General features: G+C 38.1%; 1 protein-coding gene and 1 long non-coding RNA gene across 2 annotated transcripts in view; both read left to right on the top strand.

The window, feature by feature from the left end:
• LOC101158694 (ras-specific guanine nucleotide-releasing factor 1) overlaps positions 1–25,978 on the top strand; it is a 30,769-nt gene extending 4,791 nt beyond the window's left edge. Inside the window, exons 4-27 of the mRNA XM_011476128.3 lie at positions 4,264–4,362; positions 4,449–4,702; positions 5,255–5,334; positions 5,481–5,674; positions 7,504–7,613; positions 7,751–7,869; positions 8,299–8,459; positions 9,742–9,805; positions 10,431–10,573; positions 10,686–10,768; positions 11,403–11,651; positions 15,704–16,074; positions 16,178–16,297; positions 17,116–17,286; positions 17,393–17,499; positions 18,704–18,816; positions 19,224–19,284; positions 20,536–20,639; positions 20,709–20,793; positions 20,894–21,091; positions 21,181–21,260; positions 21,338–21,455; positions 21,526–21,594; positions 23,866–25,978. Coding sequence (XP_011474430.1) covers positions 4,264–4,362; positions 4,449–4,702; positions 5,255–5,334; positions 5,481–5,674; positions 7,504–7,613; positions 7,751–7,869; positions 8,299–8,459; positions 9,742–9,805; positions 10,431–10,573; positions 10,686–10,768; positions 11,403–11,651; positions 15,704–16,074; positions 16,178–16,297; positions 17,116–17,286; positions 17,393–17,499; positions 18,704–18,816; positions 19,224–19,284; positions 20,536–20,639; positions 20,709–20,793; positions 20,894–21,091; positions 21,181–21,260; positions 21,338–21,455; positions 21,526–21,594; positions 23,866–23,958 — 3,246 coding nt within the window. The 3' untranslated portion in view covers positions 23,959–25,978. The remainder of the gene's footprint in view (positions 1–4,263; positions 4,363–4,448; positions 4,703–5,254; positions 5,335–5,480; positions 5,675–7,503; positions 7,614–7,750; positions 7,870–8,298; positions 8,460–9,741; positions 9,806–10,430; positions 10,574–10,685; positions 10,769–11,402; positions 11,652–15,703; positions 16,075–16,177; positions 16,298–17,115; positions 17,287–17,392; positions 17,500–18,703; positions 18,817–19,223; positions 19,285–20,535; positions 20,640–20,708; positions 20,794–20,893; positions 21,092–21,180; positions 21,261–21,337; positions 21,456–21,525; positions 21,595–23,865) is intronic.
• Positions 1,505–1,975, top strand: LOC110013814. The gene is made up of 3 exons (XR_002288949.2): positions 1,505–1,543; positions 1,673–1,767; positions 1,925–1,975. It is a non-coding gene; the product is annotated as an uncharacterized LOC110013814 (long non-coding RNA).
• Positions 25,979–26,860: the final 882 nt, after the last annotated feature.

The raw sequence follows: 26,860 nt of genomic DNA, 5'->3' as shown, positions 1-26,860 counted from the left end.
AATCTTTTTGGCACTTTGGCAGCAACAAGCCAAGTCACATCCACTTCTGTTAAAGTCACAGAAAAGGCAAATATCTCTGAGGGCAATTTCTTTTGCAACATACATGACAGCCGTTAGACAAAAAGAGGTCATGAGATAAGGTATATTTGGTTTGTAAATGTTGTGTTTTGATGCCTAAAGCATGATTTATTTATTTGGTGTTTAGGCTGTGAAAGCAAAAAAAAAAAAAATCCTTCATCAAGGCCTAAATAAATCATAAATACACCCTGCTGTCTTTACTGCATGTATCACGCTTTAGTGCAAAATGGAACAAAAATAGATGTTATGTAAATCCTCTTGTTTCGACGTGTGTGCATATTCAAGTGCTATAAATGGCTGAAAAAATGTAGGAATCCAGCATGCAGTGCGAGCACAGAGCTAAAATTACAAACATTTTTGGCTGAAATCAATGACATCAATCCACTAATCATCACTGGCATCATGGTTTACAAACACAGAACAAATGCCTTTAAGATACTTAGGACTTTTTCCAAATATGACACAGCCACACAATATCAGGCAGAATGACTGTCTATAGACCTTTTTCGCAAAAACCGGAAGTACGTCATCAACGTGTAAACATAGTTCCGGTTTGTGCTTCGCTGGCGGAGGAATGGCAGAGCCTAGAGTGTTTTCGAAGAGCCTGAGTTGTGTTCCGAAGTTCACCAGCACCGATGTGATGAAGAGTGTGAAGATGCAATCGTCCACTAAAGGAAACAAATTGGACATGGGATATAAATTCGTCCACGAAGAGTTTATCCACCATTACCAAGGTAAGCTTCAGCTAGCTTTAGCCATAGCCGCATCACCGGTAACTCTGTGTGTTTACGTCAACTGTAAATCCTGGTGTTATTAATTTGTAATATAAGGCATCGCAGTGAATATGTTGTGTGTATGTTTAAGTGAAAAGGCATGAGATTAACATAACACCCAAAAATTTGGTGAAGCTGTAAATAAGAAATGTTAAGTTGCCCGTATGCGTGTTCATTTTGCTGCGGTTGCGGCACTTTCTTCACTTACTAGTATTATTTTTCTGAAAGTATGGTGAGCAGAAGTCCTCTTTTCCTGGACATGTCCTCTCTTTTGATACTTATATAATAAAATAACATTGAACATAGATGAAATGTAATTATATTTGCTTCATTTATGCAGCTCTGAACACCAATTACTCTCGATGAAATATCTCACAAACTCACTTCACTCCTCTTTTTTACAAACTCAAATCTGGTCACCCTACTGAAAGTTATAGTTTCATTTTACATTGATGTAGCAACATAAGTATGTCCTAATTTTAACCTATATAATTTATTGTGTCTAGATATCACTGGATGCAGAAAGTGCCAACCTGAAAGCTTTCTTCTGCAGTTGTGTGGCTGGTAAAGGATTTTGCAATCACATAGTTGCCATCCTGTTCCAGACCGCACATTATTCACAGCTGGGTCTGCAGGCTGCTCCACCCCCCTGGCCTGCACGAGTGGCTTGATGGCACAGACCAAGAACACAGGTGGGTTTGTGATCATATTGTCATTATTTTTTAAGAACGTATGTGTATCCATAACAACTCTAAATTATTATAAAAACACCCCAAGTAGTTACTACAGACTTTAATTGCTTTCTGCCTTTTACTTATAAGGGAATCCATCCTGAACCGGTTAGTGAGCTGGTGGTGCAAAAACCCAAAACAGTTCGCAGGGACGGTCTGAGGTCCACACTGTAAAAGGCATACAGGTGATTAACTTTTTGTTGCTTTGTGAGCAAGTTAAGTTTGTTTTTTTTCTAATCTTATGACCAACCAAATTATGGTTACAGCAGATATAATTAATTAAATTGAAATGTAGTTATGCACTTATGTCTAACTTTTGTGTGTTGTGTTTCTCTTGTGTAGGACCACAGCCAGATCCATATGATGGCATCTGGAAGCAGATTATGCCAGGTGCAGCCCCAACCTCTCATGGTTGTGTTGGATGGGTTTCTGAGATGGAATGAAAGAGAACTTGGATATATATTATGGCAAATGGATGAATGCATACCTTAAATTACACTTATCTTGTCTTTAACAATCAGTTCAGCCTTCTGTCTTACTGTTGATCTGTAATGTTATTTTTTATTGTAAATGTTTGATGTTATTTGCATACCAAAAAATTAAATGAGGCACAATTTTGACCAAAATTGTTTTATTTGTTCATCTAATTTTTTTGTGTAGTCAGTCACATTTCAACAGAAAAATATTACGAATATAACAATTATATTTAATTAGATTTTAAGAATATGTGGAAACACTAAATTTTTCCATGCTATTTGCACATTATACATTATTTACATACCAAACATTAATTCACTCTTCAAAACAAAAAAGTCCTTGACAATTTGCCAAAACACGGCATTTAAGCCAGATCTGATTCACACTGCCCATCAGTGTGAGCGGCACAGAGAGTTCCTGATGTGAAAGGACTTTATCCTACTGATCACTCTTTCCACTATAATTCTGAGGCGGGTAATGGCTGCGGTTTGTTCTGTTTCCTCCTTGCTGAATTGAGCTGAAAGCTTAAAAGGTGGAATGATGATCTTAGATCCAATGTCAGTTAGGAGGTCTTGAACGAGGAACTTTTGTCCGCCATGACATCGTCTCCTGGCTCCAGCAAAGGAACTTGGCTTCTAAGTCATGGATGTAATCCAAAGCCTCATCCAGAGCACCTGTGAAGATAAAGAAATTAAAAATCAGTCTTAATATATTAATGCTACCTTTCAACACAACACAGTAATCATGTTTTGAAAAGTATGTTAAGTATTTAATTACAAATACATTTCATTTATTTTTGTTAAGGAAATTACAAAATGAAAAAATGCTCAAAAGTGATTAAATACATGTAATTAAAATAGGTGAGAGCATGAACATCTTTTATTATAAATATTAATTTGTTCAGGTAGAAATGCATTTATCCAATAACGGTACACATAGTTGACTAACGTTAACCAAACACATTATGAACAACCTTACCTGCAGGTGGGTGTGTCACGTAGTCGTGATCCATTTACTGCCTTAGCTTAGCCACCATGTTGCTATCTTCACAGCTTAGCTGCATAGCCTGACGTTTGAGGTTCTGTCATATTCTGACTCCCTTCTCAAAGGATCAGTAAAGTTTTTCCAAGGGAAAATACTCCGGACGACACCACTCTTCAGGCGACGAACGACGCAGCCGCACCACAATCCGGAGCGAAGTTAGTAAGTGCCGGCAGCAGAGGGTGCTACCTGTGTTTACATTAAAACTATGCCCTTCATCTCTTCGGATCGCCTATATCCATTTGGGTTTCAGGTTTGGATCCACAGGAAAATGATGAAATGAAAGGTAAGGCTGTTTTTGATAGGAAGACGAAGAGCCTGGAACGCAACAGAGACTGCAACTCTTCGACTCTGCCATTCTTCATATCTGCTGCTACGCTAACAGGAAGTTGTTTTACACGTCATTGACGTATTTCCGGTCGAAAAATGCGGAAGTGTGAAAAAGGTCTATAGACTCCCTGGCACGGTTTCTTTATTGCACTCTCCCTCCTTTCCAAAACCTGTCCATGTCCCTCCCTCGCCTGAACCTGCCAGCGCCACAAATAAAAGCCAAACCAGCAGGGAACGGAGAGATTATCTTGAATATTGTGGTGTTCTTATGTCTAATATGTGGAAAACTTTTGAGGAAATGGAACCATCACAGAGCGAGGTGTTGAGGCCAGCAGTTCTCCTCTCAGAGACTCCTGAAGGCCTGTGTTCCCTGCCGTCGTCTTCAGATCAAATAATCGTTTAACTTTAATGTGCAAATGAAATCTAATTATCTTCTGAATAAGCATTCATTCTGCCTTTCAAAAACAAAATGCAATGACAATAAATTAACAACTGTTGCTAAGTGAAGAGAGACATGTTTACTAGGTTTGAACAGTTTGAGGAAACACTGAAATGGATGCGTGTTTTTGTTGTTATGTTTACATCCACAAAAAGGCAAACTGCCATGTGTTTTATTATAATTACAAGCATTAGAATAGGTGATGACAGCATGACAAATATTAGGAGAACCAGCATATTGAAATCCACTTGCTTAGTCAGTTTTTGCGTCAGGGCTGTGTTCACAGGTTCTGTTGGCTGAGTCACTTTGTTTACATGCATTTACAGTAAGTGAGAGGAAGAAAGAGTGTGAGGAGTAGTGATTCGTCTTCCTTGGTTGCTTTATTTTGCGACAGATTGCCGGACTACTCAAAGACAACGAGAAGATCAACGCCAGCCCAGCAGCCGCCCCAAACGACGACGACGACGACTCTGAAATCAAGAAGATCAAGAAGGTGATGAACAAAAAAAAAAAAAAAAAAAGAAAGTGTTTCTTCTCATAAGTTTGTTTTGGGGCTGACTTTCACCCAACCTGATGCAGGTCCAGAGTTTCCTGCGAGGCTGGATCTGCAGGAGGAAGTGGAAGACCATCATCCAGGATTACATCCGCTCACCTCATGCAGAGAGTATGAGGAAGAGGAACCAGGTGGTCTTCAGCATGTTGGATTCAGAGGCCGAGTACGTGCAACAACTTCATATCTTGGTGAACAACTTTCTGAGGCCTCTACGTATGGCTGCCAGCTCCAAGAAACCCCCCATCACCCACGATGACGTCAGCAGCATCTTCCTCAACAGGTTTGCTATGGCACCAAATATAAACTACTTAACATAGTTCCTCAAATAAATATAATTATGTTGGTTACAAAAAACTTGAACGTTTAAGAAAAAATGTATGACTTTTTTTCATGCATTGCTAAACCCGTTTTTATATTGCATGGAAATTGACATTTTTACACATAATCTTTTTCCAAAAAGTGACCAATCAGATTTGAAAATCCTGGTTTTAAGGGTGTTTTTGTTTCTCCTAACAAAGAAATTAAATTCCCCCCTCATCTTTTTACACACACCTGAAAGCCTGTTTATTAATTTTAGAGAAACCTCTTACCCCGTGTTTTTGTCCAGATGACAAAGCTTAAGCTTGTTTTAAAGAAGCCGGTGCAGTGATACAGAACATTTAAGCTATGTGACCGGAACTTCTTTTTAAAATAAGCATTATTATTGTGGATTTTTAACTTTTTGAACCACACCCAGCAGCCAATCAGAATTGAGTATTCACCTGGACCATGGTAAAAATTAATTTTAATAAACATTTTATATATATATATGTTTTTATTCCTCCCATTTTAGTGAAACTATTATGTTCCTGCATCAGATATTCTACCAGGGTCTTAAAGCCAGAATAGCAAGCTGGCCAACATTAGTCCTCGGTAAGATACTTCCTTTTTTCCTTGTTGGAAAATCAACAGGATATTTTCTCTTGATCCACAAGTCATTCAAGCTAATACAATACTTTTATGCTTTCATTATGATTTATGTGTCTTTTGATTTTTTTGGGGGGCATCATTCTCTCCAGCTGACCTCTTTGACATCTTGCTGCCCATGTTGAACATATACCAAGAGTTTGTAAGGAACCACCAGTACAGCCTGCAGATCCTGGCTCACTGCAAGCAGAACAGGGACTTTGACAAACTACTGAAGCAGTACGAGGCCAAGCCTGATTGTGAGGAAAGGACTCTGGAGACCTTTCTCACCTACCCAATGTTTCAGGTTAGTGCAAATGCTTTACAGTTACACACAGTCCATTGCAAAGAACACAAAAAAAGAAATAAAATAAAAAATGCAAGCAAAAAGCAGAGACATCTTTGCTGCAGAGGCATTACATAAAATAATGTATTAACAATGTTCTCATAGTCTGAGCCTTTTTTTTTCATTTATTTATGCCACTAACTGTTATGCTGAAGGAATCAGACATTTGTGTCAATCTGTATCCACGCAGGCATGATTTTACAACCTGGTTGTTTAAAAAACATTATTCAAATAATAAATTATGTAACAGTGTAATAATTCCTCTTTCAACTTATTCACAAAATGTATTCTATGATATGTAATGAAATAGCATTTTGTTTGGTCTCAAATCTTAAACCAAATAGCAAAAAAAAAGTATCTCACTTTTTATTCATGAGGTGATAGCATTTTTTTCCTTTTTATTGAAGCAAGCCTTGTTTGATCAATAATTAAAGTCTTTTTTAAAGGTTTACCTCATTAAAAGCCTGACCTTAGATGATCTTTAATTGTGAGTGGCAGACCCCAATTGAAGTGTCTCCATCAGCTAATGCAGAACAATGTGTGGTCTGATTGAAACGATTACTTCAGTGAGAGCTGGTGGCAGCAGTATCATGATCCATTTCTGCTTTTGTGTGCAGTTCATCCACACAAACCTCTCACCTGTCACAGCCATGATGATCTAAAGCACATAAATGATGCACATTCAAAGTGATTTAAAATTTTGGGCCCACCTTTTTTTGGGCAGGTAAAAGTGTTTTCTATAAATTTTGATGAAATCAAAAAGCTGTTACCTTACATGTCAGTCACCTCACACATATGCAAGTTTTGTTCTTGTGACTTAACTATAGGGATGTGGAATAATCAGTATCTTTAAAACTACAAATGACAACCACAAGTGCTTTGAAGAGGGACAACAATCAGTGCTAACAATCAGAAGAAATATGTCTCCCACATTGTCTTTTTTTTTTTTAAAGGTAAAAGAATGTGTCGGCCAGCCTGCCAATAAATGTACAGACACAGTGTCCTTGCTATAGAACTCTAAAGCTATGTTCACACCACTCTCTGCAATGCGCGGTCAAGCCACCACTTCCAATGAAAAGTCTATGTTAATGTGCGTTTCAGGCTTCTGCTTCAAAACTCTCATATTCACGTTTTGCTACACACGTTTTTATGACTGTTTTTGGACTCTAGGTAAAAAACACCCATTGAACACGCATTGAAAGTTTAACCTGGTTAAATCAGGGACTCTGACATATGAATGGAGTCGCTTTTATTCAAATAAAAAGTGCAGACCTTTTAAAAATTGACCATGAAGTAAAAATTGATAATTGTAGTTTGTGCCCGGACGGAATTATCTGAACAAGTCTTTATATATCAGAATGGAACTGTGAAAGAAAAGCCTGGAGCAAGATTCACATGATTTACTCCACTTCCATATTTGGCACCAAACGTCTTCCAAATGAAGCTTGGGAAAAAATGAGAAGCCACTCCCTGCTTATCCAGTGTAAACATGCACATATTCCGGAACACACGTTTAACGTGGTGTTGAATGTGTGTCAAATGTACATTGTGTATTTAGCTTTACACTTGAACCAATAGACACAGCATTTTAACAAATGCCCAGCTTCAATCATCTCATAATAAAAAAATGAAACAATCTAATTGACTGCGACAGACTAGCGACCTGTCCAGGGTGCTCCCTGCCTTCGCCCATAAGTGGCCGGGATAGGCTCCGGCAGCCCCGTGAAAAATTGATTTTTCTATTTTGTTGGCCTTGTATGACCTGCTAGTTTCTTTGTGTTTTATCCTAGATACCCCGCTATATTCTTACTCTTCACGAGCTTCTGGCCCACACACCCCATGAACACATAGAGAGGAACAGTCTGGACTATGCCAAATCCAAGCTGGAGGAGCTCTCCAGGTATTTGTCACAATCAAAACAAGTATTAGGTCTCAAATATCATAGTTTTGCATCATACACAACACTTGCATCTAACCATTCATGTTGATTATGAAAAACCAGACACCAAGATATTTACGAATGGTATTCTTTCCTAGAATAATGCACGATGAGGTAAGCGAGACGGAGAACATCAGGAAGAACTTGGCCATAGAGCGCATGATCATAGAGGGTTGTGAAGTCCTCCTTGATACCAGCCAGACGTTCGTAAGACAAGGTAACTCTCACCTGCAAGCGTTGAACTCTAGATGACAGAAAAAGAGGATTTCCTGTCCCCTCCACACAATATCTCAGACAGCCTGATCTCACAGACTGCCATGAAAATGAAAGTTGACGGTCTTTGAGGAAGAGCACACATTGCTCAAAGGAAAAGTCTTTAATTTCCAAATGCAATAAGGCTGTTCTGAGCATAGCTGATGATGAATCTGGAACTGTAAATGTCAGATGTCCCCAGCAGGGCTTGATGGGTTAGACAAGAGTAAACGGAGTTGGTAGTTTATGTAATCCTAGTTATGTTGCGTGACTATGCATGTTCTGTACATGTTTGTTATTTAAGTTATTTACTGACGCCTTTCTTAAACTTTACCTGTTTTCCGTTTGTCTCTGTTTTCTTTGATTTTTACTTGTCCACATTACTTGCATGCAGGGTCTCTGATCCAGGTGCCAATGAGCGAGAAGGGCAAAATTACCCGAGGGCGACTGGGCTCTCTGTCTCTAAAGAAGGAGGGAGAGAGGCAGTGCTTTCTGTTCTCCAAGCATTTAATCATCTGCACCAGGGGTTCTGGAGGAAAGCTTCATCTCACCAAGGTAGGCCGTAGTTGCTGAGCGAGCAGTGCAGCTGCGCCGCATCGCCTAAGTCAAACTGAGAACATTCACAAACAGCAGAACACATCTTTAAAGGTAGAAGATGCAACCTAGAAAATGTGTTTGCTCGTTCATCCATTATAGTGTTATGGAACATGTCTGCAGTCATATGCATACATTTTTCTTTTAAAATTGTCATTTGGTTTGTCATTAGACAACCTTAAACTTAAAAATCAAAATATTCTTCTACTCTCTTCAATCTGTTGTTGAAAACATCTACTTCCTTTTGAAGGGAGGTGGTCAGTTTTTCTGTTACATAAACTTTTTTAAGTTTATTTTTCCATTCTTTTATTGTTGGTACTTTGATATTTTTCAGGTTATTGTAATAATGTTTCTTGCAATTACTAATAAAATACAAAGCACGTTTCTTTCAAGATGTCATTTGGTATCACACCAAGCAGACATTATATTTTAAGGTATTTCATTTTTATTTTGTTGTTTTTTTTATCCAATAATCTTGAATAATAGGTCTGTCCCAAAATATGTGTTTAGTCTCCAATTTTTTCACGTTTTCTCCGTATGCAAATATCTCATTTTTACGTTGCAGTTAAATTCTCTCCAATCCCGCTTTTCTTTAACTGATATTCTCTACTTCATGGACAATTTGGACATCTGAAGTAATCAACCTTGTCATTATTTTGTGCAAATACTTTATTCATATATGTACAGTACAGACAAAATTTTGGACACACCTTCTCATTCAAATGAATGGAAAGGTGTGTCCAACCTTTTGGTCTGTACTGAAAATGAAGAAAAACATTGTACCTCATTTACCCTCTTTTAGAATTTCTGATTATTTCAAGTCTCTTTAAAGTATAAAGTAGAAAACAGCAATAATTTATGGTTGTAAAACTATTTGCAAGTATGGCAAAACTATTTTTTAGTTTAAGTTGTCCCAATTTTTTTTTTCGCTCTGCCATTTTTGTTGTGGTATGCTTATTTCTGATTTTTTTTTTTACCCTGATTTGGTTTGTACATGAATAAACAAATAAAGCAAATAAATAAAAAAAGAATATTAAAACATAAAAAATGCTGTGATTCTATCAGGAGCAGTCAACACTTTAACTATTAGTCTTAGAAACACACAGAATATCCTCAAACTATTACAATCACAAAACAATCTGAGTTGCACCCGTCTCCAACTCTTTATGTTTTTAGTTGTGTAAATGCATTGCAGTGTTGACGAGTATGTTATAAAGACAGTAACTGTATCATGCATTTCCAGAATGGAGTTGTCTCTCTGATAGACTGCACTCTTATGGAAGAGCCTGAGGGAACTGATGATGAGTGTGAGTGTTTAACTTATAATGTTGCTTGGAGCACAATGTGCTTTCAAGTGTGATGCCTTATACGCTGTTATCATAGTCGATAAAAGATGAATACATACTGTTTGGATCTCCTAAACATTTGTTTCTCCAAGAGGTGGGGGGCCCAGCATGCAAAAAAAGATTGGATTAAAAAATAGCTCCAAGAAAAATCTGGAGGATTTGTCAGGGGTTTAAAGATTATAGAAAATATGTCCATTTACCGTCTCCTTTTTCATATCAGAGTTGATTTATCAAATAGATGATAAAGAAAATTCAACTATTTATGGGTTTGGGGCAAAAGTGAGCTCTTTTTCAAACATTCCCAATAAAAAAAAGTTTTTCATTTATGACTTAATCTGAGATTAATGTTCCAACCGTTGACCTTGCTCCTAGATTTGTTGCCTGTATGCTTTTAAAGTGGCCCAGAAATTAACAAAAGCCTTAGCTTTTGCTTTGAGGAGACAATATTAATAGATAAGGAAGTTATTTTGCACCCAATTTGTTTTTCACCAAAAGGTAATTTCAGCAAATCATTTCAAGTCTTTAAATCAATCAAGTCTTTAAAAAAAAGCGGGGAAATAACATAGTCTTTGTGCTCACCTCAAAGCCAAATCAGACAAAAGTGGCCAGGACATGGAGCACCTGGACTTCAAGATTATTGTGGAACCAAAAGACAGCCAGTCATTCACAGTCATCCTGGTGGCTTCCTCCAGGCAGGAGAAGTCTGCATGGACCAGTGACATCAGCCAGGCATGTCAACACGCATAACAATCTCCAGCGGAGACAAGATCTGAGGATGTCGACCAAACTCACTAACATTTCCTCTGTCTTATCTGTTTACTTCACTGTCCGTGTCCTGCAGTGCATAGATAACATTCGTTGCAACGGCCTGATGATGAATGCCTTTGAAGACAACTCCAAAGTCACGGTGCCACAGATGATCAAGTAAGCCACATTTTGTTTGCATGTATTGCTGTGCAACTTCTCTCCCTTTTTTTCTTCGGCCAGGGTTGCAACATCCAATTAACAATTTTCAGAAAATCAAAGACAAATCAAAACCAGCCAAACTTAACATCTCCAACTACAACAAAGATGGAGAAGGGAAAGAAGTTTACCACAATGGCTGTGTATATGTATAGTAAAAGAAAAGCAATAATTTAGACAACTTATACTATTGTGTAGATTTTAAAAATGCTGTTCCACCCTGGCCTTTGCTAACCGGAACGCATGGTCTTTGCATCTGGGGGTGCATAAACTAGCAGAGACCCATGATTGACATTTGATTTTTTTTAGAGATCATGAGGGAAAATATACTTTTTATTTTATTTCAAAACACATAAGGTTAAGTGAGAGGACACAGCAGGGTAATAGAATAATCAAGTCTCAACATTTTTCCTTGTAATCACAACTATTTATTATTTTTCTCTGAATATTCTCCAAAACCTGTAAACTGTGATAAATTGCTCATCAGCTTTGATTAATCTACACAAAGTTCCTTTTTTCAGTCTGAAAACGTTTTGGGAAATTTGTATTCAATTGTTTTTAACTATAGTTTGTGTACTGATTTCTGTTAAAACAGGTCAGATTCAAGTCTGTACTGCGATGATGTGGATATCCGTTTCAGCAAGATGATGAACTCCTGTAAAGTGCTGCAGATCCGTTACGCCAGCGTTGAACGCCTGCTGGAGAGACTGACTGATCTGCGTTTCCTTTCCATCGATTTCCTCAACACCTTCCTGCACTCGTACCGCGTTTTCACCACCGCCGATGTCGTGTTAGATAAGCTCATCACTATCTACAAAAAACCCATCAGTGCCATTCCTGCTCGGTGAGTCTCATTTCATTTGGCCAGTGTTGACGCTTTTGAGGATGATGATAATGCCCCACATTGGGCAAAAAAATACCAGAGGTTTGTGGAATCGCTGTGGTTTAAGGCTACAATCTAAGACTGTCGTGTGGGGGGGGGGGAGGCTCGAGAGCAGGTAGGACCCAGGCGCAGAGACGGGAGGCAAACGGGTTCAGGGCAAGTGGGTTTATTTAACTAACAAAAAGCGCTGTAGAGCAGGATGACAAAACTAAAACAAAAACTTACTGTGGCATGGCAAGGGACATGGAACATGGACGCCAGACAAGAAGATGTGATCAACATGAGCAGAAGTTAATGGACCAGCACAGGAGGAAGGCAGAGACAAGACTTAAATACAGACAGGGCAGACAAGACACAGGTGAACACGATCAGGGCAGATGGGGACCAAAGGAAGTAAAGCACAAGAAACAAGACAAGACAGGAAACCTTTCAAAATAAAACAGGAAACAGAACCAAACAAGACAGAACAAGAACTAAAATGAAAAAACAATACACAACAAACTCAAACCATGACAAAGACAGAATTTTAGGATAAAGAACTTTAATATGCTCAAAAACTTTAACCACAGGAATGGTGTATTTTTACATTTAAAAGCTTTATTTATTTATTTTGTATTTAAGAAAAGGTCAAAGAACACACCGTTGTGACATACAGAGAGACAAAACAAAACTAATACAAAAATATCCTAAATTCATGGATTCAAATGAGATGACCTAGTTAAAAAATTAACCCGTAGGAACTAGGACCCATTTTACCTTAAAAGAAATGTGAGCACGGTGGGGCAGTGGTTAGCCCTCCTGCCTCACAGCAAGAAGGCCCGCAGTTCAAGTTCCGGCTGGGGGACCTGAAACAACACCAATAGGGAACCTTTCTGTGTGGAGATTGCATGTTTTTTGTGGGTTTTCTCCAGGGACGGACTTGGTCTCCCTTCCACCATCCAAAAACATGCTTCATAATTAATTGGTTACTCTGAATTGTCCCTAGGTATGAGTGTTTATGGGTGCATGAGTGTGGGCCTGCGAGAGACTGGTGACCTGTCCAAGATGTCCCCTGCCATTGCCCATGAGTGATTTAGAAGATGAATGAATGTGAGATGTACCACAAACCAAGTGGACCGCCAAATACATGTTTAAAGTTTTTCTGTTACACTGATGTTACCATGGTTCTTAAAGGGTTTGATAAAACGTGCATTTTTGAATGATTTTCTATAGAACTACTGTAGAAATTGAAATTTTAAATCTGCTCGCTTTTATTAACAGATCAGGTCCATGGCTGCTCTCCTCAGTCTGATTTTCCTAAAAGGGGTTTGTTTGCTCTTAAAATCCCCCTTTGATTATCTTTGATCGATTTTCAAAGTGTTCCCAGTGGTCTTTTAATAATGACTTTCCCATTTTTAGCCTAAATCTAAAAACCTGTGTCGTTTTACATGACGTAGTTTCTGCGGAGTGGCAGGAGTTCATTAATTTTTCGTTTCTGAGTTGTGGGCGAGACTGATGGCGCAGAATTAACATGCCAACATTTCCCACCATCCCTTTTTTTACACTCTTGCCCCTCACACATCCAACCTAAAATTACCAGTGCAACTAAAATGGTGAGCAATGTTGGAGCTATCCAGCGGAACAATTTTAGAGCCAGATGGCATCTTGGATGAGGAAAACAAAGACGTATATGGATCTATTTGTCTGCAAGCAGATACGTAGGAATGGGAACATGTGGCTTGCTGTAGTAGGTTCTACATCACACCAAGAAAAAATTCCAGCTGCGTTTTTTTTGTCTGCTCCTGATTCACAATGATTTGAATAAAAAATACTCGTTATATTCTTATTTTTATTTTCTTCATAAATGTCCTCCATCATCAGAAAATTGCCATAAGAACAGGTTAAGAACACAATTTCATTGGGGTGGGCCTTTACATTTAAAAGATGAACTCTTTTTACGTCCTTGTTAAGTTCTGAAGTCAGAGTACAGTGAACAGACTCTTCAGAACTAAACTGATTTGTAAACTGTTGGAAATCAAAGTAATGCCTGTTTAGAGCCCTTTAAAACATGTCATGACTTGGTTACACTCAGCATGCGGGGCTAAGATAATTATATACTTGCAACTTGCAGATATTTTACAATGATTTAATAGAAAGATCCTTCCACCACAGCCCTGTGAGTGACATAATGGCTACAAGATAACTTTACTTGAAGTATTTATGTGTTTTGTGAACTGTAAAAAAACATTAGATGAGCCAATCCTTCAGCATCAGAGTGTGCATTTTTGTGCAGATTGAAGTCACAGCAGATATTTGATCCAGTCCCTCCTTTTTGGCTGGGAGTATCTCTCCCCTATCTGTCGCTCTATGGCAACCAACCTCGGTGCTGCAGAACCCCACCCTCCCCTCTCTTCTTTTCTCCTTGTCTGCAAAGATCCATAGCGTGAAATATTGAGAGTGGTGCTTTGGGAGCTTACTCTGTTCTTAGCATTCCTAGAGCGAGGAGGATGCGACAATGCGGTTTAAATCTGGGAGAGCTCTGGCTGTCCGCACCCTGCTCTCCATGTCACTGTAAGACACCTACACTTGGCTGCTTGTGTCAGCAGCAGCCGTGCGCACTTTCACTCGCTGTGCTATTTATGGGAACCCGTGAGGTCGGCATGAGGCTGGTGGGGAGTGGTGGAGGTTTATTAAAACGCTGCAGTCTGCATCTTGACTTTAAAATGCTGAGAGAAAGCTCAAAAAGATTTGTGATTGCTGACTTGTTTACTAGGTGGGTGTGTTTGTTTTTTAGCTAGGCTCTTATTAATTTTTGCAAATTCTCTAACTTAAAAAAAACACACATACTGTACATAATCCTCTAACAGGGGTCACCCACCTAGCGGACCGCTGTCCGGATCCGGACCCAGACGCTGGGTCATGCGCACTCGGGTTCGAACTTGACACAACACTACTACGATGGGCACCTCGTTGCAACCAATACATTCACTCCCAACTTGTCTTACCTGGAAGTATTTTTGGGGCCCTCTCCGCATCACTTTTTCATGTTTTGGGGTGTCCCCAACTCGACGTGCTGCTTGTTCCTATTAAATCAAATGTATTTAATGGGAAATATATATATAGCTGCTGTTTACAGACAAAACAGGAGTTTTCCTAGATGTGTAGATTTATGGGGACAGTCGTTTCCATGTACTGAGGCGCCCTGCATAATATGAATATTTCACATATTCTCACAATAATAAAGATGCAGACACGATGGATTTATGTTCATATTATATTTAGAGAATATCAGTTTTCAGATGGTTGTCTTTTTGTTTTGCTTTATTTATCCGCCAGACCTATAAAGTTGGACGCTGCTGAAGTTGGCATCCGGTTGTCAGCCTTCACTTTGAGAGTAAAGGAAAATCTTTATCACAAAGTCTAAGTTTAACACAAGCTGCAAATATTTGACAGAGAATGAAGATTTAATCAAATAAAGTTGCCGACCTGCTGAAGATTTTTCTGAACTGAGGAAACTTGTGAAAGGGACATTTAGGAATTTTTCTTACAAAAAGGCTGAATCAAGCAGGAATTTTACATTTTTGAAATGCAACCCCGATAGACTGAAAAGTTTCAAGCATTTGTTCAAATGTACTTTCTTTCGGGTAGGTGTTTAATTTGTGGGAAAAGCTAATGAGGACTAGTGGATCCTCCTTTCATCTAGTTTTGTTGGTAATGTCGGCAGTTCCTGTTGTGTGTGTGTGTGTGTTTAATTGTGTGTGTGTGTGGCACACAGTTCCATGTGTTTTGTGACATTAAATAATGTCAAAAAGTTTTTAATTATACTGATTTGAAGATTTGAAGCAAGAGTTGGATATTAATGACATGCAGATGTGCCACCAATCCTCGGTTATTTAAAAATATATTACACTGAATTTTTAGACTTTTTTTCCTAGACCTTAACTTTAAGAAATGTTTTTTAACTGGACCTCTTAAATTTTAGTTGAAGACCCCTGCTCTATTATCTAATACTGTTCGTCTTTTCACTCATTCAGGTCCCTGGAGTTATTCTTTGCCAGCAACCAAAACAATAAACTCTTGTATGGAGAGCCACCTGGCTCTCCCAGGGCTAGCAGAAAGTTCTCCTCCCCTCCACCTCTTGCTATCGCCAAGAACTCATCTCCAAACCGCCGCCGCAAGCTCTCTCTGAACATTCCCATCATCACCGGGGGCAAAGCTCTTGACCTGGCTGCCCTTAGCTGCTCCTCCAATGGCTATGCAAGCATGTATTCCACTATGTCCCCATTCAGCAAAACCACATTGGACATCAACAAACTTTATGTGTCCAGCCCTATTGCAAGCAAAATCCCCGACGAGGGGGAGGACAAGAAGGAAAAGGTGGAGGACACTTCTGTCTGCAAGCAAGGTAGCCTGTCAGCAGTCATTCCAAGGAAAATACTGTTGAATTTGGTGCAACAAGCATGTGGATGACCTTATTGTTCTCCATCCTTTTTTGTCTCATTGAGCAGATCTTTCTGTTCGAGAAGAAAGTGATAATGATCAAAACCAGAGTGATGACGGTGATGCAGAGGCGTCTCCCACCAAGTCTCCCACCACACCAAAAAATATAAAATGCAAAAACTCCTCTGGTACGTTTAATAAACACTAGCATTTCCACACAAATGACCCATTGATAACCCATTTCACACCTCTGAGATGTACTTCAATAAAAGTACTGTGATTGCAGTTGGGGATATTACAGTTTATTTAAATGGTAAGCTGTTGTCCTTTAAAGCCTTTAAAGGAGACAAAAACTCTCATTAGCCAAAGGCAGCAATGGGCTTTTTTTAGGACTGGAGAAAAATTTACAAAATATGAACAGCATAAGACTTGTATGTTTTAAGAATGTGGGAAAAAACAAAGCTTGGCTTCAGTAGGTGTTTGGGAAACTTGTGTCATAGCAACAACATCAAGAACGTGTTTTCCCTGCTGCCCACAGTAATCTTTTCTGTAGCCAAGATTATCTCGGCCCTCTAAATCTTGCAACAAAATTGTGTGATAAATGCACGGTCTGCTCAGAAAAATGTTAATTTTGTGGTACTGTCAGAGGTGGAATCCTATGTGGTTATGATCCGCCTGCGCTCAGAGGATTCAGAAATAGCAGAGTGTAGAGAATCTGTTGATTCCTCTGTTATGCCGGTGTTTGGTGGCTATATTTAGCTGCAACCATCTTGAATATCAAAACCTCATGGAGATGAAACTGGGTGAAAAACCTGAGTTGGTCTTTAGTGCCCCCTCGTGGAGATTTGTGCATAGTCATAATTTTTCCAAATCTCTCACAATTTGGAAGTGTTGGGCTGTTTCACTTTTTTTTTTTAGTCAAAATGTTAAATATAGTTAAAAGTAGCACTGAAGTCCATCAAACTAAACCAATTAAGATGTGTCTTTTTTTTTGCTTTCTGTGTAGAATTTTCCCTGTTTTCCTACAACAATGGCATGGTCATGCCATCATGTAGAGAGCTCGACAACAATCGCAGTGCTCTGTCTGCCGCCTCTGCCTTTGCTATCGCCACTGCTGGAGCCAATGAAGGGACACCTACCAAGGAAAAGTACAGGCGGATGTCTCTCGCCAGCACAGGCACAAAACCGCCTTTTTTTTCCTCATCAAATTTAGATTTCTTTTATTTTTAAGCTCTGTTTTCCTTTTCCTTGCCTGATTTTTGCTTTATTTGTTTTGTCTTTAGGTTTTCCAACAGATCAGAGAAATGGTGACAAAGAGTTTGTGATTAGACGGGCGGCGACCAACAGAGTCCTAAATGTGCTGAGACACTGGGTGTCCAAACATGCTCAGGTAACTGAGCAATAATATGAATATTGACCTATCAAGACATAAACATAAGACACAACATTTTTACAACCACAATATTCAGATCACCTAACTACTGCCATCATATTACAACATCGTAACACATTGCTCCTGGTGGTTATAAGTTGGTGCCAGTGTTAGGCAGGAGAGCCGCCATCAGTGTTTAAATATGTGTGTGCATGGGTGACTGTGACTGTAATGTGCTTTGAGCCTTCCAAGAAGGTATACTCCATTTAACTTTTATATAAAACAGTTACAAGTCATGGGTGGGTGCTCCCACATCAACAGGAGCCAATTGAAGCAACTCAGGCATGTCTTTTGGAAGCCCCCTGGACTCCTCCCTGAGAAGTGTTTCAGGTCTGTCATCTCAGGAGGTGTAAGAGGGACCTGGCTGCGTACAAGATGACGCCGGATATCATTGGCTGGAAGCACAATTTACACAATTTCCCTTTACCCTAATCCTATCCCCAGAAGTGTTCAGTGTTGTAGAAAAAAAGTTTAAACCTAAAATGAGAAAATCATACAGTGTCGGGGTCACCAGTTGAAATCAAAAAAATTTAAGCAATGTGGGGGAACATCCAGTTCCAGTCAAGGACTTCCAGTTCTGGACATTGATGTTTGCAGCTAGATCCTCTCGGGAGGAGGTCCTGGGAACGACCCAGGATACAGTGGAGGGACTGTGTCGCTCAACTGGTCTGAGAGCACATCGGGCTGCTGCTCCCCTGACCTGGCTCCAGATAATTGGAAGAGAATGAAGGGACAAAATTATGATAACTTCAAACTCAAATTTCACTCAACCCAGTTGGCTCAAAGTTTCCAACACACTGTCTGATTACACACAATAAAAATCCATAATAGCACACAATCACATATCAGATGTTGCATTTAAACCTTGTCATCACACACAACAACAAAAACAAGACAGCCAACGACATCATCTCATGCAAAGTGTAGTACAATACCATTACACAACAATTATCCCACAAAACTGATATGAAATTAATCCCGCGCAATGAAAAGAAAACAAATCATCTCACACACACACACACACACACACACACACACACACAATCAAAAATTAAGATTCTGCAGATGATAACAAAACAACAACTATTATTAGGGAAATTTCACAAAACATGATGGAGTCACTGTTAAGCTTCCTGGACGTGTTTGGTTTTTGTCACTTCAGGACTTTGAAAGCAACATTGAGCTGAAAACAAAAGTGATTGTTTTCCTTGAAGAAGTGATGCATGACCCTGAACTGTTAACGCAGGAGAGGAAAGCAGCAGCCAACATCATCAGGTATGGTTTTGTGCAAATCGACTGTCAGACTAAAATGTGTCCCTCCATAATGAATAAGAATCTTTTTTTTTTTTATTTAGAGCTTATTTGTATGGGAATTAAAGTTTGAAATGACATAAAATGTAGAAAATATTGAACCAATCCGTGTGTGTGGAAATATTGTGGTAGGTCTGAGATAAGAATAGCAATATAATTACTATTTTTAGGAAGACAACATGAGATAAAGGGTTTTTGGGGTTTTTTAAGGAATTTTTTTAAATGCATTTGGTTGTGCCTGGTTGTGATGTTTTTCTTGTTGTGCTTTCATTTCCATGATTTTTCAATTAGAAATCAATAATTAAATTCTGAAGTTCATCTCGTTTGGTAATCAACTTCAACTATCTAGATTTTATTTTTATTTTTGTCAGGACTTTAACTCAGGAAGATCATGGTGACAATCAGATCACCACAGAGGATGTGACACAACTGGTAAGTGAGGTTTGACATGCATTTTGCATTGTGTACTATTGTTCAGTGCATAATAGAATATGATCTAAAAGGTGTGTAGTGCAATGATTTTCTAATTTGCGGAATTATAAGATAGGGTAGTTACATTTTTATCCCTCATTAAAGCTGTGCTGGAGACTCATTTGATCTAAGACTCTGAAACAACAACTGTAAATACAAATAAAGAAAACTGTATTTACAGTTGCAGTTTTACTTGGTTAAAAATAATCACATGAAAGACCCACTCCAATCATCTTTTGATCTGTTATGATTATGCTGTTTTTAGCCAAAAATCAAAAAACCTGTTGTTTTTTTGCAAATAGTTTTCGCAGAACGACAATAGTTCATTAGAAATTTACCTTTAAGTTGTGAGGGGGGCCAATGGCACGCAGCAACCCTGCCCCCTTCACCTACCACTGCCTGGACCTTAAAACTTTTAACTTGATTACTATTTGATATTGTACAGTTTGGGCTGTTATTACTCATAAAATAACAGAAAGTTTTTGTAATCTTAAAAAATCCTGATCTTATTATTAATAATGACTAATACATGTCATTCTACTTCTGATCCACACAAAATTGGGGTTCTGCAGGATTTTAGATTGGCTTCAACTTTTGATCTGTTGTAAAAGCGTTCCTAGAGGTCTTTTAATTATGATTACGCAATTTTACGCAAACCAAAAAAACCTGTGGCATTGCCTAGGACATAGTTTCTGCAAAGCTGCAGTAGTTGATCAAAAATTGTGGGAGGTACTGTTGGCGCCGAAGTAAGCCTGAAACCCCATCCCCCCTTTGTGTACACTCTCTCCCACTAGTTTACAGCCCCTCACACCCCAAACCTAACATTATTGGTGCAACAAAAATGGTGATCAATATTGGAGCTATCCAGCCATACAGTTTTGAGCCAGATGCCAGCTCGGATGAGGAAAACAAAGACGTACATCGACGCAGTCATCTAAGCATATGCATCAAACTTGAGCGGAGCAGCGAGCTTGCTATTGTAGGTTTAAAGTCAAACATACAAGCTATTACTGATTGGCATTTTCTCTTCATCTCCTGATTCACAACGGTTTGAATAAAGAAATATTCTTAATCTTATTCCTTAATCTTAGTTGTCTTTATATGTGTCTGCCATCATTTGAAAAATATCTAAATAACATGTTAAAAACACCAAGCAGATAAATTTGATCAGAGTGGGTCTCTAATGACTTTAAATGTTTTTGTGTCTCTCAGGTTGGAGGGAGTAAAGCTGAACCCTTTGAGAGCCACTCTGCACTGGAGATTGCTGAGCAGCTGACTTTGTTAGACCACCTGGTGTTCAAAGTCATCCCATATGAGTGAGTCCTCTAACAGTTTAACTAAACTAACTAATGGTCAAGGAGAGAAACTGATTCTTTTCTGATTAGGGAGTTCTTTGGTCAAGGCTGGATGAAGAATGACAAAAACGAGAAGACGCCGTACATCATGAGAACGACAAAGCACTTCAATGATGTATGCCATGTCCACCATTAAAGGATGGAATTAGGCAAATTCTTCATATTCCAGGAATTGCTTTATTCTAAACCATGTTTTCATTTTCTCCCCCTGCTAGATAAGTAACCTAATAGCAACAGAGATCCTGCGGTGTGAAGACGTCGTCACTCGAGTGTCAGTCATCGAGAAATGGGTGGCTGTAGCTGACATCTGTCGATGTTTGCATAACTACAACGCTGTGCTTGAGATCACCTCCTCCCTCAACCGCAGCTCTGTTTTCCGGCTCAAGAAAACTTGGCTCAAAGTTTCCAAGCAGGTGAGTGTTTTTCTGGCACGTGTTCTTGCTGTTTGTTTTGTGTCCTGTGCACAGTGTTTGAATTAAAGTCTGGTCATGGCTTTTTCTAGACAAAGGCCTTAATTGACAAGCTGCAGAAGCTGGTATCATCAGACGGGAGGTTCAAAAACCTGAGAGAAGCTTTGAAGAAGTGAGTCAATAAAAGTTGTGAAAATGGAAAACAAAACAAATTGATGATTTTTATATTTTTATTTTACCCTTCACCAGTTGTGATCCTCCCTGCGTACCCTATCTTGGAATGTACCTAACTGATCTGGCTTTCATTGAAGAGGGAACACCAAATTACACTGAAGACAACCTGGTCAACTTCTCAAAGATGAGAATGGTGAGATTACTAGTGACTGACAATGGTTATTGTATAAAGAAAATCATAACAAGCATTACTCTTGTTTTAGATTTCTCATATCATCAGAGAAATCCGACAGTTTCAACAAACTGCATACAAGATTGATCTTCAACCAAAGGTAAGTCCGTCCTTGTCCTAAAGAGCCACGTTCTTTTGGCTTAATCTTTTAATCTTGAGCTACACTGTGATTTAGAAAGAATCACCTTTTTTGGTATTTTTGCTTTTCCCCATTTCTTTGTGGTTTTCCCCAAGATCTAACAGAAGTTATTAGTAATTATACATTTTCCAGAGAAATGGCAGCTGGATAGCTCAGTGGGTTAAGTGCAGGACTGGCACATGATACATCATGTTTCAATTCCAAAGGGGCATGATGAGCCTCATCCAGTGTGGCTCCTTGAGCAAGACCCTTCGCGCTACTGCCTAACTACAGTATGTAAGTGGTCCCCAGCTCAGATAAAATATAGGGTTGTATCAGGAAGGGCACCAGTGTAAGAATTTCTGCCAAATATTTAAAAGGTGCCAAAACGTGAACAACATTTTCCAAAGAAATACATGTGTTCGTGCAAAACCACCAAGGTCACAGATGCAGGAGGAAACATTGCTGGGAATTTTAATCCAACAGGAACCTAACTCAACTCCTAAAAAGTCAGAACAAATAGTTGAAAGAGGAACTGCAAGCCAAAAATAGACTCAAAACAACACCGACCCTGTGACAGAGTGTGTGCTGTTCTTCTTGGTTCACTTAATGGCCCAGCGGTGGACTGATGGTTGCAATAGAACAGAAAATGTACAAATTGAAATGGGAAGTATTGTCTGCACCAATATGCTGAACTCAAAAACACATAATTCTCTGCATTGGCTCCCCGTGCCTGATTGACTGACCGTTTTTGTATTTTCTGTTAATATTTATAAAGGTCTTAAGCATCTTAGAGCTTTTTGTAGAGCTTTTGGTTTTTAAGTTGCCCCAAAAATCCAAACTCAAAGGCTGAAACCTGAAACTTAACCTGAAACTTAAGGGCACCAAGACTGTTGGTGGTTTTAAAGAGGTTGAAGACCTATTTTGTGGACGATGTCCTCTGCGGTCATGCTGTGTGAACAGATCCCCAGATACTGTTTTCTCCCAGCAGTATCAGGCAAAATTTCTATTACTGTTAGTGTTTTTATTTTCAGTAGAGTGACAGTTATTAGATCAGAAAAATGACCCATTTGAGCACAGGTGTGTATATGGTAAGTTTCATTTTTCTTTTACAAGTGGGTGTAAATGCTTGTTTTATTTCAATATGCACTCACTTTGTGTTGCAGACAGTAAGTTTAAAATGTATGAAAATAATAAATCCACAGGGGAAAATGTAAATGTATAGTAAAAAAAATTCTAAGATTCTAACTTAAAATCAGTACTATATTTAAACTTCTAAAATGTAATATTAAAAAAGGAAACAGGTTTTATGTAACGTTATTCCAAATAGTAAGTAAAAAGGTGACAAAGGTTGGTACATTTTTTTACTGTTTATACCTATCTATAGTCCACACTTTCCCATTTATTTTAATATTTGGAAGCCTTTTTAAATCCTAATGCTTTTTAATGTGTAAATGAACCTTTGTACAATTTTTTATTTTTTATTTTAGAACCTGCAAGTATCTAAAATGCAAAACTCACAGCCCAACTGTTGACAAAAAAATTGAGTACCGTTGATCTCTGTACAGCAACAACGATAAAGGTGTGGAGGCTAAACTCAGTCATGGTTTCAATTCAGATTTTGCCAGAAATATGAGTGAGTTAAAACAATTAAATAATGTCTAAGTGGCTGATTGGACAAAAGATGGTGAATTTATAAACAAAAGATTTTGAACTTTCTTTCTGAACATGTCATTCAAGTGGATGGCAAATTAAATACCAGTAATAAAAAATTTCCCATATTTTTGTTTGGCTATATCATTAAAAACTATTTAAATTTAGGACTTTTTTTATTGTTAATTTTTTTTCTTTTTTTATTGTTAATTTTTATTCTTTCTTGTTTTTTCTCATTAATTAATTAACACTGAAGACTTCAAAACAGGAAAGTAATCCAACACATGAGTGATTTTGACAAAAGTAGAAGTGTTATTTTCAGTCCACATATATTCAAATTAGTGTGTTTGTGTTTGGGAGGGGTTTTTAAAGCTGTAGGGCTGTACTGGACAGCTAATGGTTATCTCATGTTGCAGAGTAAATGTATTAAGAACAGCAGATTTTTGGTCTTTTGAAGTAAGCTTACACTTTTTGTTGTTTGTTGCTGTTAATGATCAGCAGTTAAAAGTCACGTTGGTCAAGTTCATTTATTTTAAAACACCTAAAATGCTTGCATGCATGATATTCTTAAACATTTTCTTTACTTCTGCCGTGCTTCAGGTAGCCCAGTATCTCCTGGACAAGAGTTCTGCTCTGGATGAAGAAAGCATGTACAAAGCCTCACTCAGAATTGAGCCTAAAGTGCCCAACTAAGGGGAAAGGTTGTTCTTCAGTTAATTATGTTAATAGTACACATACGTTAACAAAGACTCTAAGATTTGTATAGATGTACATGATTAGGATAGCCACACTTCTGTACAGTAGGTGTTTGAAATAGTTTCACACATATAAGTTAGTGGGTTTTTTTATTGTTGCCATGACACTACCTGTTAAAATAACTTTTTTCTAGTAATTCACGAATAATAATAGAGGTCACTCTAGTTGCATGCAACTGTGTCCTTTTTAGTGACCAATGACATTATTTTCCTTGATGATGTGAGACTGTGTATAATTTGCACTTTCTGAGCACCTGTGATTCAGGCCATTGTTCTCTTGGCTAGAGTTTAATGGATCACTGAAGTTCTCTGCAAACAATGTAGCACTGTATAAAGGAACTGCATCAAATCAGGTAAAAGAGCACAGAGGAAATAAGCTAACTGTAACTCCAGAGAGAGAACACTGATCAGTGGAAAAGACAGCAACCTTTCCAAAGCATAAATGTCTTTGTGTTTCCCAGACCAAAATAAAAAGTATTTGTTCTTTCACTTCTGATCACTACTCTATAAAACAATTTCCGTGTTTTATTACTTTAAAAACTAATAGTTGTAGAGTTACCTAAAAGAGCAACCAGGAATAAAGAGAACCAGAAGCAAATAAGTGTTTTGTGTTGCAGTTTATTGAAAAAAAAAAAAAAATTTTCACCCGTTTCACTAAGTATACGAAGGTCAAAGTATCTGAAATTTGTTCTTTAGATTTGACTTGTTTCCTAATGGAGCAGTGGAACCATTTGGGATTAACACCCAAGTCAACCCTTTGATGCCAATATTTGGCATAACCCCACTGAACATTCAAACTCAAAATCTCCTAATCTCAGGGCAGGCACTCTATGGGCCATTGAGCTGGTATTTAAATTAGTAGTTTATATTCTTGGTTTTACCCAAGAAGAAATGTCTGCTTTAGCTGTGACAGTGACGCAAACCTTGAAACTTCTGAGGTTCAAATTTATCAATTGGTTTAAAAACCAATGTACGGTATGCTGAATGTAACTGGTGAAATTTTTAAAATTGATGTTTTCTCACATTCAAAGAATGCCACCATAGTTCCAAGAGTTCCCCTCTTCTTCTGAAGTTTCTTGTCTGTTTACTGAACTCATACAAAAAAAAGATCTGGTTCTAATTGTTGTACCTTAAGGTTTGGGTACTACTTGGATTTAAAGGTTGTTGCTCTTCTGTAATTAAAAGACAATCTGTCCTTTTTGCTGTTCCAGTGATTGTGGAACGTGACTGTATACCACTCTGTTATATGCATTGCTGTTAAAAACTATGATAAACTGTATGTGAATGACCTCTGCCTGCAGCATTCAGACACTATTTTTGTAGTAGTATAAAAAGAGAAAAATACCTGCTCTTTATATGAACATGGGAAAGTATTTTGTACTTTGTTGTTATTCCACGTCACAGAAATGTGCTGTACATTTTGTACATGCACCCTGGCATTTTTCTCAATGTTCTCAGTGTAATCGTTTGGAAAACAAGTTGTATTTCCAGCTTAACAGACATGCTACAAAAGCGTGGTCTTGAAACCATGACTTAGAAAGTGTTTTTGCATTTATACTGTAATCCTGTCGATAATAATTTCTGTTAGCAGGAATAGAGTAATGTAGTGCTTATTCTGTGAATACTTGTATGTATTTTTACTATATATGTACAGTACACTTTTGAAACTCATGTGGTAGGCATGCAACACCTTTACAGAATAATACTATATACTTTTACTGTATACACTTATACATGCACATACTCTTATAAAGGTATTTAAACAAATAAACATTTTGCTGTTAGCAATATTCAGCGGTATGAAAATTATCTTTCAACCTTCATGTGCTCAAGAGATACTCCCAGTTTTGTAAAGAAAACAAAAACGTCAAAAGAAGACATCAAGATGAAAACAAGAAGTAATAAAATTATGTTTCCCAATTACCTCTTGCTAATAAATCTATTTTATCTCAGGGGCACTTTGTCTCAAGTTTTTTTGTAGGTCTTTCAGCCAATATCTTAAAAATTATTTGTTTATTAATTTAATAAAATCTTAATTTTCTTTATTAAAGTGCATCTAGATAGGCAACACTACACAGCATCCATGGAGTGTAGGCTAAAAATTTATTGTTAGAAGTTTTTACAAACGCGAAACTCAGTGTTATTTGTGACTTGTGTGTACAGTAGAAGCATGAAGTGGAAAACAAAATTTAAATAATAAAACCTTGAAATAGATAATGAACATCATTTACAGGTCAGAACTAGAATAAAACCAATAGGCCCAGCAACAACCATTTAATTTTTGTCCAGAAGTGGGCTTTGTGGAAGAGTTACACTCAGAAAGATAAATGTGAAACTGAAAACAAAGCCAAGAAACTTAAATATACACATAAACTTAGGTAGTGGCGTGTAGAAAAATGGCAGCAGGTGCCATTTGACTAGTGAGTGAAAATTTGAAATATTTGGCTGTCTAGAAGGTAGTTTGTTTAGTGAAGAGTTGGAGAGTGGTACAATAATGAGTGACTGCAGACAACAGTAAAACATAATGGAGCTTCCCTGAACGCTTGGGGTTGCATTTCTGTTAATGGAGTTGGAGATTTGGTCTGTATTTCTGAAGTTTTCAATGTTGAGAAATACAAGCAGAATCTTATCCATATCATCAGCATGACAATAACTCCAGATATACTATACAGCCAAAGCAATTAAGAATTAGGATCAGAGTAAACAACAAGTAATGGAAGTGTTGGCCTGGCCCTCCTACAGAGCCCTGATCTCAACGTCATTGAGGATGTCTGGGATTTTATAAGAGACAGAAGGATGTGAGTAGGCCTACATCCACAGACCACCTATGGTTAGGTCAC

The sequence above is a fragment of the Oryzias latipes genome, chromosome 6, assembly GCF_002234675.1.
Source record: "Oryzias latipes chromosome 6, ASM223467v1".
Classification (NCBI taxonomy): Eukaryota; Metazoa; Chordata; class Actinopteri; order Beloniformes; family Adrianichthyidae; genus Oryzias; species Oryzias latipes.
Note: the sequence above shows the minus strand (reverse complement) of the source record. Positions and strands in the feature narration are given on the sequence as shown.